Source organism: Rhipicephalus microplus, chromosome 7 (assembly GCF_043290135.1).
Source record: "Rhipicephalus microplus isolate Deutch F79 chromosome 7, USDA_Rmic, whole genome shotgun sequence".
In the NCBI taxonomy this organism is placed as follows: Eukaryota; Metazoa; Arthropoda; class Arachnida; order Ixodida; family Ixodidae; genus Rhipicephalus; species Rhipicephalus microplus.
In genome coordinates this window covers 73,312,878-73,329,594 of record NC_134706.1, presented here as the reverse complement: position 1 = coordinate 73,329,594, position 16,717 = coordinate 73,312,878, and the positions used below count along the sequence as shown (strand labels likewise).

The 16,717-nt window shown below is 47.8% G+C and overlaps 1 protein-coding gene across 5 annotated transcripts in view; it reads left to right on the top strand.

Annotated features, from left to right (window-relative positions):
* Window positions 1–16,717, top strand: part of LOC119179911 (japanin-like-RA2) — a 131,217-nt gene that overhangs the window by 79,531 nt on the left and 34,969 nt on the right. For all 5 annotated transcript variants that reach the window (XR_012884932.1, XM_075869276.1, XM_075869277.1 and 2 more), the window contains one exon: window positions 12,103–12,122. Coding sequence is in view for 4 of the 5 variants with exons in the window: in XM_075869276.1 (XP_075725391.1) it covers window positions 12,103–12,122 (20 nt within the window). In the remaining variant the exon portion in view is untranslated. The remainder of the gene's footprint in view (window positions 1–12,102; window positions 12,123–16,717) is intronic.

The window sequence follows — 16,717 nt, the reverse complement described above, 5'->3', positions numbered from 1 at the left end:
AACGGGCCGATCAAGCTGCCCGCTCAGCCCACACAGAAGATCATAAACTACGACTACCACTTTCTAGGACAGATGCTGCACGAAAGCTCCGCAGGCTTTCTCGCCAGCAAACAACATCACAATGGAATCAGCCACACTTAAAGCATGCCCGACTGTACTCGCTTGACCCTACGCTAAGTCTTCAAGTCCCGTCGAGGCTTCGCCGAGCAGACCAGACCCTGTTATGTAGGCTGTGGTTGGGTGTTGCCTTTACCAACGCATACGCTTACCGCATTATGATGGCCAACACCGCAGCCTGTGGCCACTGTGGCAAAGAAGAAACCATCAAATATATTCTTTGTTACTGGCTACAGTATAGTAAACAACGACTATGCCTTCGCAAGGAACTCAGCAAATTAGATGATCAACCTCTGTCGGAGCAGGGAATTCTGCAGTATCGTCAGGATGCGACTTCACAGAAGAGGGCCCTGAAAGCGCTACTCCACTTTTTGCGATCGACCGGCCTTACTAAACGGTTGTAGCTAGGACGCCCTTCCTGTGTGTGTTTTCGTTTTTTATGAGTGCGCGTGCGTTTTTTTCTCCATCTGCCCCCTCTTTCTTGCCCCTACTTCCCCGCCCCCAGTGTTGGGTAGCAAACCAGATGCCAATATCTGGTTAACCTCCCGGCCTTTTCTTTCTCACACTCTCTCTCTGTCTTCCTTCGGATCCCTCGTACACTAAAATGCACTGTGGGTCGAACAAGACACCAAGGGGGTGTCGATGGTTCAGATGCAGGAATGAAGCACGAGGAAAATTTCTCGTTGCACTTCACAATGCTTTTACCGAAGGATGCTTGGCGTCTCTCTGAAAGCAGCAGTGCAAGGTGATGACAGAAAGCGCGTTCAAAGTATCTCATGTGCGTTCTCAGGACTTCTACAGCAATGTGAGTTTGTACTCGATAGTCACCAGCAAATGCAATTGTTGCCTCTGTTGACGTACATCTGGGCACATCAAGGCACACTCTCTGTGCTTGGGCTAATACTGCCCGTAGAACACGAATATTGGTATTGCAGGTATTGGTCAGCACGGGCAAGCTATATTTCAGAGAGCCAAAAAAAGGGCTCTTTAGAGTTCCATCATTGTGTCTACTGACATCCCCCACGTCTTTCCTGCCAGGAACCTGAACAACTGAGAAATAGCAGTCAGGCGCTTCTTCATATAGGCCACTTGCGGACTCACACAGAGGTCCCTATTGATAATGATGCCTAGAAACCGGTGAATTCTGGCGTGTGAAATGGGTCGCCCGCAGATTCAGATGACATAAGGGGTCATTGCTTTGCGAGTGAAGGCCGCTAGCGCACATTTTTCTGGTTATATGCTGAGACCTTGTTTTAACAAGTGTTTCACAATCATACATGCTGCTCTTTGAAGCCGCGAACGTATCTGAAGACGTGTGAATGCCGAAGTCCACACAAAGATGTCGTCTAAGACATCTGTGCGCTGAGATCCTAATGGTACTTGGCAAGTATTCAGCAAAGCCGATTAGTGCTAGATTGAATAGCGTCGGGCTAAGAACTCCGCCTTGAGGAACACCCCAGGTAGCATAGTGTCCTGTAGTTGGACCGTCTTCTGTTAACACAAAGAATGACCTTGCAGCCAGGTGACTTGAAATCCACCGAAAAACTCTACCACCAAGGCCAAAAAGTGCAAGAGCACCCAAAATGGCTTCATGTAACACGTTATCATACACGCCTTTCACATCTAGAAACAAAGCTGTTGATAGTCGCTTATGGGATCTTTCGTGCAGAACTTACTAAATTAGATCAAAGACATGTTCAATGGAAGAGCAGCAGCGTTGAAAACCAGCCATGGAATTAGGATAAATCTTGTGGTTTTCAAGATACCACTTTAGGCGGCTTAGTATCACCCTTTCCATTGTCTTTTCTACGCAGCTAGCCAGTGCTATTGGGCGGTATAAGGCGAGTTCGAGTGGGAATCTGCCCTTCTTCAAGATAGGTACCAAGCGGCTTACTTTCCAGTCGTCAGGAACATCGCCATCCTGCCACGAGATGTCGTAAAGGCTCAACAGTTCTTTCCGTGCACATTCATCAATGTTGAACAAGGCCCGGTACGAAATACCCTCCAGACCCGAAGAAGGTGAACACCTGCAGAGATCTAACGCCGCCTCGAGCTCCACCATTGTAAAAGGGAGGTCTATGTGAGAACGGGGATGTTACCTCTCACTGGGGAATCTGGACAAGTGACTTGGTTGACGATCTGTGCACAGAAATCTTCTGTGACGTCGCTGTCTTGCCACCCTCGAAAGATAGCAGGCGCTTTGAATGGAAAACGCTGTTCTGTATGGTGACGCAGACCTTGCACCGTTTTCCAATTGTGTGAGAGCGGCTTGCGAGGGTCTAGTGACTAGCAAAACATTGTATATCGTTCTGACGCTACTCTATCCATGCAACGCTGAATGTTCTTTGGCATCCTCCTTGCTACCCTAAGATCATCAATTGATTTTGTGCGCCGATACCGACGCTCCGCCCGGCTTCGAAGGGCTCACAGTCGCTACAACTATATGTAAAGGTTGTTTCGTGCGGAAGATATCTTCAACGTGCGAGTGGCGTAAACATTTTCCTCGTAATTGTTTGCTTTAAGCCAGATCATAGGCCATCGCTGCAAGCATCTTCCATGTCAGATTTAAAATTGGCCATTGAACTGCTCGAGTGGTCGTCCGTAGACCACAACTAGACAAGCCTTTGGTGTTAAGGTAGACTGGAATGGGATCGCTTCCTCGTGTCTCAACATCTGGAAACCCCTTGACGTATCTCACGAAGGAGTGAAGACAAAAGCAAGGTCGAGACAGCTGCCGCATGTTATCTCTCGAAGAAAAGGGCTGCCGTCGTTCAGGAGAGTAAGGTCATAGTTGTAGGCTATGTTTGCTAACCTGCGTGCTCTTGCATTTGTCCGCGTACTTCCCCATGTTTGATGGTGTGCATCTAAATTATTTACGATGACCCAAGGTGCAGGACACACTCTCAAAATGTCTGCTAATCTTCCGGAATTGAGATTAATCGAAGCCGATATATAAACGCCTATGAGAGTAAACATGAGTTTTTTTAATCAACGTTCCTTTGTGTGGCTATCATCAGGCGTTCCCTGCGACACCCGTAAAAAATTATGACATGCGAGATATAAGAAGCCATGAAGCGCAATACATTTACCTCCTAGTTGCCCTGTAGGACGTCCTATGTTGTTTTTGTTAACTTCACACGCACAACCACACACACACACACACACACACACACACATACATATATATATATATATATATATATATATATATATATATATATATTTGCAGCGCAGAACGCTGACAGCGAAGCAGTCAGCAACGTCCAGCCAAGTGCAGCAAGCACGAGCTTATGCTGATGGCGATGCCCCTGTTGCGCCGAGAAATGCCGCTGAAGCTCTTCTTCTTCACTACAATATATATATATATATATATATATATATATATATATATATATATATATATATATATATATATATATATATATATATATATTGTAGTGAAGAAGAAGAGCTACAGCGGCATTTCTCGGCGCAACAGGGGCATCGCCATCAGCATAAGCTCGTGCTTGCTGCACTTGGCTGGACGTTGCTGACTGCTTCGCTTTCAGCGTTCTGCGCTGCAAATAAACCCCGTTTCAAGTGGTGGATTCTGCTGGGTTTCGATCACTCTGGAGCTTCGGAATCGCATTTTACCATATATTATGCCTACCGACGCAAGCGCCGCTCCAAATCCTCCACCGGCACCACCTACTGTTCGCTGCGCCGGTTCTCTACGTTTGCGAGATCCCCCTGTTTTTCTCAGGCACGGAAGACAAGGACGTTGACGACTGGATTTCAATTTACGAGCGAGTGAGTACTCACAACAAATGGGATGACGCGCCAAGTTGGCCTACGTCTCCTTCTACCTGTCGGACGTGGCCAAGCTGTGGTTTATAAACCACGAAGCGGAGCTCCCTACATGGTCGGTCTTCAAAACGAGCCTCACACAAGTTTTCGGGCGGCCTGAGGTACGCAAACGCCGTGCCGAACAACGCTTACATACTCGGTCCCAGCAGCTTGGTGAGAATTTCACAAGCTATATTGAGGACGTTCTGGACCTTTGCGAGCGAGTCAACGAGTCGATGTCCGAAGAGCTTAAGATCAAGCATATCATGAAGGGCATTGAGGATGACGCTTTCCAAAAGTTGCTTTCTAAGAGTCCTCGCACTGTCCTAGAACCGGCCGAGTTATGGCAGAGTTCTGACGAGTTGCGCAGCCAACGTCTTTCCACCCGACGTCCCTTGGTGCTCGACGACTCTTCGTCCAGCCTTTCCACCTTTGGCATAGGAGAAGACCATGCCCCTCTTCTCTCCAAGATCCAAGAGTTCATCCGTGCTAAGGTCGCGCGTCAGCTCTCTTTGATGTTCTGTGTACCCGATCAACCACGCAGATTGACATCTACACACTGCGACTTCATTCAAGACCAGGTCGCAAAAGTTCTTCCTCCCGCCCGTGAACCGCCCCCAGTGGCCGCACCTCTCACGTACGCCGAGGCCGTTGCTCGACCTCGAAAGCCTGCGTTCCAGCCAGCGCCTATGTATTCGCCACCGCCCCTTTCGCCGCCGACCTATTCACCGCCGACCAATTCACCGCCGCCTATGCCGATACCACCTCAGCCGCAGTTTTCTGCCTCCCAGCCACAAGTCGGAGTCTACTCCGACCAATGGAGGACCTACGACAACCGTCCTATATGTTTTGCTTGTGGTGGTGTTGGCCACGTGGCACGTTATTGTCGTCGTCTCCAGGCTGCTCAGAACATTCAACGAATGCCCTCTTTTGACCCTCAGTTTTCTTCTACGCCTTCAAGCCCTCCTTCCTCTTCCTTTCCTTCTGATCGTCCACACGACCCGACCCACCGCTCCCCATCTCCACGTCGACGTTCGCTTCGCTTTCCCCTATGCGTAGCCGTTCCGGACCCACCGACCAGGAAAACTAACGACCGCAGTTCCCGAGGCACGAACTGCGTCCCCGTCGCCATGCACAAGTCCTCGCCCCTGTCCAGCTAACGTCATAGAAGTGTCAGTCGATGGTATCGTCGTCATGGCGCTTGTTGACACCGGAGCCGCTCTATCCGTCCTTTCCATCAACCTGTGCCGCAAATTCCGCAAATTTCTGACGCCATTTTGCGGCCTCACTCTTAGAACGGCTAACGCACAAAGTGTAACACCTCTCGCAGCCTGCACCACACGAGTCGTCATCGAAGGGATTGTGTATATTGTCGAATTCGTAGTGCTGCCCTCGTGTTCCCATGACATGATACTCGGCTGGGACTTCCTTGCGAATAATAATGCCGTCATTGACTGCTGTCGCGCTGAACTTGAGTTATCATCACTTCCTGATGTTGACGCTGTCGAAGCCTCCCTGCCATGTTATAAACTGTTTTTTTCCGACGACACCATCGTACCACCGCGCTCTTCTCTGCTGGTGACTGTATCGTGTGACGCTATCTCCGACGGTGATGTTTTATTTACGCCCTCTGCCCTGTTCATTCAACGCAAATGTTCTCCACTGCCCTTGCTCTCTTACTCTCTACCATGGCGTCACGAAGACGCTCGTGTACAATACGCTAGAAGGGCCTTTACGTTTATTCTATGGTGAATGTCTCGGTCACGTGCATCCGATCGACGCCCGTCACATTTTTGAGGCTTCATCTAGTTCACTTTCTACGGACCTCAGCGCACTCATTTCTGACTCTGTTGTTGACCAGTCACTCCTTGACGCGTTCCACCACTCCATCGATGTCGAAACGTCTTCTTCAGAACGAAGCCAGTTAGTGAACCTGGTGCAAAAGTTTCGTACTTCTTTTGACAGCCACGCTTCTGACCTCAGTCGCACATCGAACATATCTAGCAAGATTGACACAGGAAGCCATACGCCTGTATGGCAGCGCCCCTACCGAGTCTCAGCATTGGAGCGCCGTGTTATTGACGACCAGGTTGCTGACATGCTCCAGAGGGGTATTGTACAGCCTTCTAACAGTCCATGGGTGCCACCGGTCGTTCTTGTTAAGAAGGATGGCTCCATTCGGTTCTGTGTGGACTATCGACGTCTGAACAAGATCACCCGCAAGGAAGTTTACCCACTACCGCGAATAGACGACGCCCTTGACTGTTTGCAGAGAGCAGAATACTTCTCTTCGCTGGATTCACGGTCTGGATACTGGCAAGTTCCTATGGAAGCATCTGACCGACCGAAAACAGCATTTGTCACACCTGATGGGTTATACGAGTTTACCGTTAAGCCTTTCGGCCTTTGTAACGCTCTAGCCACTTTTGAAATAATGATGGACACTATTTTACGGGGCCTCGAGTGGAACACAAGTTTATGCTACCTCCATGACGTAGTTGTCTTTTGCACCGATATCGACACCCATTCAAATCGTCTCGATCACGTCCTCACACGTCTTACCGACGCCGGCCTTCAACTCAACCTCAAGAAGTGTCGTTCTGGTGCCCGGCAGCTCACCATTCTTGGCCACGTCGTATCACGGCACGGCATACTTCCCGAACCCGCCAAGCTTCGAGCAGTCGCTGGTTTTCCGAAGCCAAAGAACTTGAAAGAACTTAGAAGTTTTGTGGGCTTGTCGTCATACTTCCGAAGCTTTATTAGAAATTTTGCTTCCGTATGTGCGCCCCTTACGGACCATCTTAGCGGCGACAAGGACCTTTCCACCTGGTCACCAGCATGCTACGATGCATTCACCAAATTACGCCACCTGCTGACTTCACCACCCATCCTCCGCCACTACAATCCTGCCGCTCCCACGGAGGTTCATACTGATGCCAGTGGTGTTGGACTTGGCGCTGTGCTCGCGCAACGAAAGGCAGGGTTTGGTAAATTAGTCGTCGCCTACGCAAGCCGAACTTTGACGTAAGCGGAGGATAACTACTCCGCGACCGAGAAAGAGTGTTTAGCTATTATTTGGGCCCTTGGAAAATTTTGCCCCTACCTGTATGGTCACGCATTCGACGTCGTCACGGACCACCACGCCCTTTGTTGGCTATCCACACTTAAAGACCCTTCCGAACGACTTGCTCGCTGAGCGCTCAAACTTCAGGAATACGACATCCGCGTTATTTACAGATCTGGTCGTAAGCACGCGGACGCCGATGCCCTTTCTTGCTCACCCATATCGGATGAAGGTGTTTGCCTCTCTTCCCTCGAGCCTGCACTTGCGTCATCCGCCTTGCACAACGTGAGGGTGGAACAACGAGAAGGAGTGAGAGGATCTTTCTGATCCTCTCACTTCTTCGCCGTCTCGCGCTCTCCGCAGCCAGGCTAGCAGCTTTTGCCTAAGGCATGATCTTCTTTATCGACGCAACTACCTTTCTGGCGGTCGCAATTGTCTCCTTGTGATACCCCGCCATCTTTGAGCTGCTATCTGCGAAGCTTTTCACGCGGACCCACAGTGCGCCCACGCAGGCCTCTTCAAGACATACGCTAGGCTTCGACTCAGATTTTATTGGCGTGGCATGTATAACTACGTGCGAAAATTCATTCGCTCGTGTGCTAGTGCCAACGACAAAAGTTACCTCCCGGGCAAGTCTACCCGTCACAACCTCTTCCTTGTCTTAGTCGACCTTTTGATCGCGTCAGCATTGACATTTAAGGACCACTACCATCAAATCTAGCTGGTAATCGCTGGATTATTGTTGCGATAGACCATCTGACACGCTATGCCGAAACAGCCGCGCTGCCGACTGCCACAGCCCGTGACGTTGGAACGTTTCTGTTGCAACGTTTTATGCTGCGTCATGGTGCCCCTCGCGAGCTCTTAAGTGACAGAGGCCGTGCCTTCCTTTCTGACGCCTTGAAGGCATTACTCAACGAATGCCGTATCGTGCACCGCACAAGTACAGCGTACCACCCTCAAACGAATGGCATGACGGAGTGCTTCAACCATACTCTTGGCAGTATGCTGTCGATGTGCGTCACCTCTGATCATTCAAATTGGGACCCAGGTCTCCCGTTCGTCACCTACGCGTATAATACTGCCGTACAAGCTACTACTGAGTTTTTGCCATACTTTCTTTCGTACGGACGAGAACCTTCAAATACAGTAGACACTATTCTTCCACATAAATCTTATGAGTCCGAAAGTACAACTCTGTCCGAAGCTGCCTGACATGCTGAAGAATGCCGCCAGCTTGCCCGCTCTTTTTCTACCGAGGACCAGTGGCAGCAGCAATCCCGCCAGACTGGGGACCGTTCGGCTCCAAACTTCCCACCTGGTTCATTGGTATGGCTTGGGGCACCTGCTACCGCGCCTGGCCGCTTCGCAAATCTTCTTCTTAAGTACATCGGGCCATACCACGTTGTAGAGCAAACGTCACTCGTCAACTAAATTCTGGTGCCCATCATCCCATCCACAGACCTACGCTACCACGGCCGCGATACTCTTCACGTCTCTCGTCTCAAGCCATATTACGACCCATTAGTCGTTTCTTCTCCCTAATCCGCCAGGATGGCGTCTTTTTGTGCGGAGGGCGATTGTACTGAAGAAGAGGAGCTTCAGCGGCATTTCTCGGTGCATCAGGGGCATCGCCATCAACATAAGCTCGTGCTTGCTGCGCTTGGCCGGACGTTGCTGACTGCTTCACTTTCTGCGTTCTGCGCTGCAAATAAACCCCGTTATAACATTTATATATATATATATATATATATATATATATATATATATATATATATGTGTGTGTGTGTGTGTGTGTGTGTGTGTGTGTGTGTGTGTTCGGATCCTACTCACGGCGAGTTATCTTTTCACCCACTTTTTTTCTTCTCACTTACATGACAATTGGCCTAATAACTTCCCGTATACCTTTCTTGGCATAATTGTCTGTTAGATCTAATTATTATTGTGTAAAACACGAAAAACGAGCCCTTATGTATACACTTGTTTCTCTTGTTCATTAACGAGGGTCTCGTACTGGCAGACTTGATGCCTTTAGGTTGTATACGAGGGTTTATTGGTCAGCTGCCAGTTAGTAATAGGTTCACGTGCTACGTGACGCCAAACAGGCTCATAAAGAGTGTGTAACACTCGCCACCATGGCTACTAGTGGCGCTGACAGACACTCCCACGTTTAAATTGACATAGATACCCAATAAAGTGGCTGTGGGGATAGCTGTCATGGTAGCTCAGTGGTAGAGCATCGAACGCGTTATTTGAAGGTGGCAGGTTCGGATCTTGCCCACGGCGAGTTATCTTTTCACGCACTTTTTTTCTTCTCATTTAGATTACAATTAGCCTAATAAGTTTCCCTATACCTTCCTTGGCATTATTTTCTGTTAGATCTCAATAATATTGTGTAAAGCACGAAAAAACGAGCCCTCAAGTATACACTTGTTTTTCATATATATATATATATATATATATATATATATATATATATATATATATATATATATATATATATATATATATATAACTATATATATATATATATATATAATTGCAGAAAATAAATTCTTGGACGCCGGTAAATAGTATGAATAAAAAGAAGACACACGTCGCAAAACGGAAAGGTTTCTTTACGTTTCGGCCGTGGGACCGGCCTTCGTCAGAATAACAGATGTAACAGTGGTGCAACAGCATATGAGCGCATACACTTCGCTTGCAATAATCATGAGTGTGCAAACATCATAAAAACAAGTACAACAATCAGACATGAAATCTATATGGGGGCCCCCGTATCACATCCTACTTACAAGCAATCAAATAACAAGTCACGACACGTGCACAAGGATTACAGCTGGTACAAGCAATAACATCTACAGCGGTCACCGATGCAAGACGCTGAGTTTCGCCGTACTCTCATTTAAACCGCCTGCGATTGTATTGAACTTAAAGATGAGAAATGATTCGCGCACTTCCCTGTCATGATGCGTTCGGAAGCCAGACTCTAGAATCGTGGCTCTAATGTTGTCAAATGAGTGGCCCATTGCGTTAGCATGCTTTGATATTGGAAGGTGAGGAAGTGAAGAGATATGAGCCTTGTGATTGTTAAACCGATATCGGAAGGGTGTTTCGGTTTCGCCTAAGTACTGCATTCCACAGATCAAGCATTCCAGGAGGTAAACTATAATACGAGTGTCGCAGTTATAGTCACCATTTATTTTCACGCTGAAGTTAGATGCGGTGCTGTTTGCGATAAGTGAAGTGGTCATATGCTGGCAGACTTTGCAATCAGGTTTGTTGCAAGGACGGCAGCCAGTAGGTTTACTGCATACGCTTTTTGACGACATGAGTAGGTCACCCAGATTTTGCGCTCTTTTGTACGTAACACGCGGTGGTTCTGGGAAAATTGATTTAAGTCGTTCGCTTTGTAGAAGTATGTTATGGTGCTTTCGTAAAATGGCATTTACGTGTTGCGCAGGCGCGGAAAATGTTAGAACAAGGTTAGTGCAGGAGAAGACCGGCTGTTTCGTCTCTTATTATTCATTCACGATTTCAACAACGCTCATCCGTCCATTCCATTCTCTCGTACCTACTCAGCATAAACTATCAACTTTTTTGACGTAACAGTGACATTGTGTGACGGCAAGCTTGCCACTAAAGTTTACAGAAAGCCAACTGATACTCAACAGTACCTTCATTTTAATAGCAACTATGTCAAGCACTCTAAAACCAGCATACCCTATAGCCAGGCCCTTCGTTTTAAAAGAATATGCTCCCAAGAAACTGATTTTAACTCCAATTGTGCGCTGCTTCGTAATGCTTTATCAAAACAGAAATACCCTTTCAAGATTATAGATGACGCCATAAAAAGGGCAAGTAACCAGGACCGAAAAACGCTTTTAAGCACTAAGAATAAACAGCCGGTCTTCTCCTGCACTAACGTTGTTCTAACATTTTCCGCGCCTGCGCAACACATATATGCCATTTTAAGAAAGCACCGTAACATACTTCTACAAAGCGAACGACTTAAATCAATTTTCCCAGAACCACCGCGTGTGACACACAGAAGAGCGCGAAATCTGGGTGACCTACTCATGTCGTCAAAAAGCGTACGCAGTAAACCTACTGGCTGCCGTCCTTGCAACAAACCTCGTTGCAAAGTATGCCAGCATATGACCACTGCACTTATCGCAAACAGCACCGCATCTAACTTCAGCGTGAAAATAAATGGTGACTATAACTGCGACACTCGTAATATAGTTTATCTCCTGGAATGCTTGATCTGTGGAATGCAGTACTTAGGCGAAATCGAAACACCCTTCCGATATCGGTTTAACAATCACAAGGCTCATATCTCTTCACTTCCTCACCTTCCAATATCAAAGCATGCTAACGCAATGGGCCACTCATTTGACAACATTAGAGCCACGATTCTAGAGTCTGGCTTCCAAACGCATCATGACAGGGAAGTGCGCGAATCATTTCTCATCTTTAAGTTCAATGCAATCGCAGGCAGTTTAAATGAGAGTACGGGGAAACTCAGCGTCTTGCACCAGTGACCGCTGTAGATGTTATTGCTTGTACCAGCTGTAATCCTTGCGCACGTGTCGTGACTTGTTATTTGATTGCTTATAAGTAGGATGTGATACGGGGGCCCCCGTATAGATTTCATGTCTGATTGTTGTACTTGTTTTTATGATGCTTGCACACTCGTGATTATTGCAAGTGAAACGTATGCGCTTATATGCTGTTGCACCACTGTTACATCTGTTATTCTGACGAAGGCCGGTCCCACGTAAAGAAACCTTTTCGTTTAGCGACGTGTGTGTTCTTTTTATTCATATATATATATATACGTTTAATGCTGGTAATAGTCAAAGTTTAGTGACTATTTTTTGTAGCTTGCACAATCCTTAACGTTCACCAGGATGTTAACTTTAGTAGAAGCCTAGTGTATTATTGTATTATATCTTGCACCTGCTATGTTCTTATAATCATACAGCGTAGAATGACAAAATTATGTCCAGACATACTAAACAATGTTTTATTGTAAATAACACGACCTGATCGTCTTTTTATTCACGGTGTAATGTTTTTCTTTTTCATTTCAGACAAAAGGACAATGGGATGAGTACGTATTGGCATGAAATATACGAATTTTGTTAATTTCTTAAGTGCAAAGGGTAATTTAGGTGATTGTGCTTGCTACTAATGCGCACTAAGTTATATTTTAATTTCTTCTACATCGGAAGCACTCACTTGCCTATGTTCGAGGAGACGATTTTTAATTGCGAAGTATTTCTAATCAGGTTAGAAATACTTCGACCGTCCGTCCACCTGCCCGCCCGTCCGCCCGCTCGCTCGCTCGCCCACCCGTCTGTCCATCCGTCCATCCATCCATCCATCCTACCAACCATCCATCCATCCACCCATCCATCCATCCATCCATCCATCCATCCATCCATCCATCCATCCATCCATCCATCCATCCATCCATCCATCCATCCATCCATCCATCCATCCATCCTTCCATCCATCCATCCATCCATCCATCCATCCATCCATCCATCCATCCATCCATCCATCCATCCATCCATCCATCCATCCATCCATCCATCCATCGATCCATGCATCCATCCATCCATTCATTCATCCATCCGTCCATCGATCTCTCCGTCCGTCAATCCGCATCTGGGTGGTCCCGTAATCGCTTTCCTTGGGTAAGACCAAAATGAGTACGGTAGGGGGAGAAGACACGATATTTTCACGTGCTACACACCCCAAAGAACTGAGCCGGCGGGGAGACGCACCGAACACTGGCAATATGGCCGCTTCAATAATCAACTAGCCAGAGCGCGTGCTGCCCCGGAATATCGTCTTCCACACTAGCGGGCAGCCATGGCTTACGCTAACCGCAACTAGCAGCCAAGTGGCATTATTAGCTCCTGGAAAAAAATGGGCATGAATCTGATGCTCGGAAAGTACAATGGCAAAGTCGCGGTGAGCCAATATAAAATACACGCACACACACAAACAGCAATAAGGTTCATGCGCAATCGCACTACCGCGTGAAGTACGGCTTCTGTCGCACAACGTGCACGATCTCCGAGAAGTGCCTTCACCACCGTGGCGAGAAGGCGCCGTCAGGGACTACCTTCTAGTTCACATCACTCACGTTCGCAAGACTTTGTACGGTCCGAAGAATTGAATGAGCAGTTTTTCTTACAATCTCTGGCGTCGGACTGGAGTCCACGCCCAAACTTGATTGCCTGAACGGTATTCAACTTGTCAATGGCGAGCAATGTAGCGGCATACGTCTGTACTCTGCTGGTGCGTAATGTTTAGGCGGGCTAACTGGCGAGCTTCTTCGCCGTACTGGGTAAGCTGCACTGCATCAGGAGTGATCAAAGCGTAGCCATTGAGCCATTGTGTGGAAGCATCGCATCCAGCATGGTCTGGACCTTACGTCCATAGACAAGATGGAAAGGTGTGAATCGCGTAGTTTCCTGGACAGCAGTATTGTACGCAAATGTGACATACGGTAGCACCGGGTCCCAGGTCTTATGATGTACATCTACGTACATGGACAACATGTCAGCGATGGTCCTGTTGAGTCGCTTTGTCAAGCTGTTGCGCTGCGGATGATATGCCGAGGTCTTACGAAGACTCGTGGAGCTTAGCTTGAATACGTATTTAATGAGCAGGGACGTGAATGCTGTTCCTCTGTCGGTGATTACGCATGACATGGCGCCATGTCGAAGAAGTATCTGGTCCATGAAGAATTGGTCGCTGTCGGAAGCTATAGCACGTTGTAGTGTCTTTGTTTCGGCGTACTTCGTCATATTGTCGGTGGCTGCTACGATCCACTTGTTGCCAGCAGTTGATAGAGGAAAGGGCTCCAGTAAATTCAATTCTACTTGATCGAATGGTGCTTCAAGTGATTCTATTGGTTTAATAAGCCCCGCGGGCTTCAGTGGCGGGGATTGGCATTGTTGACACTCTCGGCAGCTTTCCACGTATCGCTTAACGGATGCAGAAAACTTAGGCCCGTAGTGTGCTTGTAGAACTCGAGCGAGAGTTCGAGAGGAACCTAAATGACCAGATGTGGGCTCATCGTGGCAGGCGAGAAGAATGTCGTCACGCATGTCAGTTGGCACAACTAGAAAATTGGTTCTCTCATTGCCGCGTTAGTTTTTGTTTTACAGGACCCCATCTCGCAAGCAGAACGACTACAGACTTCGAGAAATACATCGAGCTATGGAAAAAATGCGTCCTTCAAGGTTTTTGATAACTGCACAAATTTTATGGTTCACGTGCTGTCGTGTAATTAGATTCGTTGAAGTGAGAGCCCCAAGGAAACTACCGTCATCCTCGGTGTCATAGCCGCAAACTTCGACAAGTCCACGGGATAATGAATCAGCATCTTCGTGCTTGCGAACCGATTGGTAAGCGATTGCGAAATCAAATTCCTGCAGATGAAGACTCCATCACGCCAGTCGCCCACATGGGTTCCGTAGGTTCGCTAACCAGCACAACGAATGATGGTCGGACACTACCTTGAAGTGAATTGCGTAAAGGTAAGACCTATATTTCATCGTGGCCCGTACAACAACGAGGCACACTTTCTCTGATGTGGAGTAGTTGACTTCGGCGCGGGAAAGAGTGCGGCTAGCACAAGCTATCACTCGCTCTGTGCCCTCTTGTTGTTGGACGAGGACAGCTCCAAGACTCACGTTGCTGGCGTCAGTATGAATTTCAGTACCAGCGTCTTGGTGAAAGTGAGCGAGGACTGGTGGTGTCTGCAAACGCTCCCATAGTTCACAGAAACCTTCCTCGCAGACGATTGCAACGTCTTCACGAGTGAGTCGAGTGAGTGGTCAGCAATCCTAGGAAAATTGGCTATAAAGCAGCGATAGTACGCGCAGAGCTCTAAAAAGCGACGTACTGCCTTCTTATCACGTGGAACAGGAAACGAAGCCATGGTGTACTTTTGTCAGGGTCTGGTCGAATACCATCCGGCCTGACAGCATGACAGAGAAACTTAAGTTCTTTGTAGCCGAAGAGGCATTTTTCTGGCTACAGTGTCAGGTTAACGGAGCGGAGCGCTTAGGGCACATTGTGCAGACGCTTCAGGTGCTTCTCAAAGGTCGCAGAAAACATGACAACATCATGCAGATAAACTAGGCACGTGTGCCACTTTAGACCAGTGGGAACATTGTACGTCATTCTCTGGAATGTCATAGGGGCGAAACAGAGGCCGAAGAGAATTTCTTTGTATTCATATAGGCCATTCGGTGTAACGAAGGCGGTTTTTTCACGATCTCGTTCATCAACTTTGATCTGTCAGTAGCCACTTTTCAAGTCTATCGATGAAAAATACTTGGCCTGCCGCAGTTTGCCGAGGGAATCGTTCATGCGGAGCAGCGGATAGACGTCCTTTTTTGTCACACTGTTAAGTTTCCCGTGGTCCACGCAGAAGCGCAATGATCCATCTTTTTGTTTTTCATGCGCATGACCAGAGATGATCAGGTACTCTTTGAAAGCTGGATAATGTCATCTTGCAACATATCTTTGACTTCAGCATTTATCATGTCCCGTTCCTTTGCCGAAACGCGGTAAGGGTGTTGTTTTATGGTCGAGGCGTCGTTATACGTATTTATTATACGTATACAATTATACGTATAGGTGTCTGACGAACCTTCGAGGTGAACGTGAAGCACTCTCGAAATTGATATAGCAGTTAACGTAGCTCGGTCTCTTGTTCCGGGAGGGTCGAATTCACATCAACTTTTGCAAGTAGTGAAGTCATGTCGATTGGTGTCGGTCGAAGCCCGCAGTCGGCTGATGTAGATGCGAAGGATTCGGAAACGTCTGCTATAGGGTAGGCGAAATGGATGACGGTGTCACAAAACAGGTGCCGGCACTCGTTACTGTAATTTGTCACAAGTAGAGCAGAGTGTCTATTATAAATCGTGACGACGCTGCGTGCAGCGCAGACACAAAGGGCGAAAAAAAAGCGCGAAAAAAATCACCCAGTTACCTTCTGCGAAAACCTCACCATGCCGTAGCTTGTCCGACACAACATCGACTAGAACGCTTGAACGCGGAACTACCGTGATGCTGTCTGCAGAAACGCAAAATGTGCTGTCACGGATGTCATCAAATTTGTCGGTGGATCCAGCTGTCATAAACAACACGGTATGCTCTCGAAGATCGATAATAGCGCCATGCTCCCGCAAAACGTTGACTCCCAGGATTAGGTCTCAGGAACAGTCACAAAGTACGAGGCTGCTGGCGAGAAACGTACGTCCCCGAATGCTCACTCTTATAGTGCACGTGCCGATTGGGGTGACTACGTGCCCACCGGCTGTACGAATTTGTGCTTTGTATCAAGACATAACTTTCTTTATGCACGCTGCTAGTTTCGCTCTCATGATCAAGTAGTCTGCACCTGTGTCCAATAAGGCACTAACGTCATGGTGACCGTCGACTACCACATGTATATCCGAAAAAAATCTGCTTCCGGCTTTCGTCGCTGTCGTCGGGGAATCGCTCCCTGTTCGTGCTTGCGTCGGTGGGAGGCCTTGCTTGCGTCGAGTGTCAGCAGTCTCGCTCCCGAAGGTCGCTTTTGTTAGTTTTCCTGCCAAGGGCTTGGCGAGTGCGTCGGCGCCACCCCTGGGAGGCTCCAAAAATTTGGAGAAGATCGCCTTGGGGATGGGGACCACT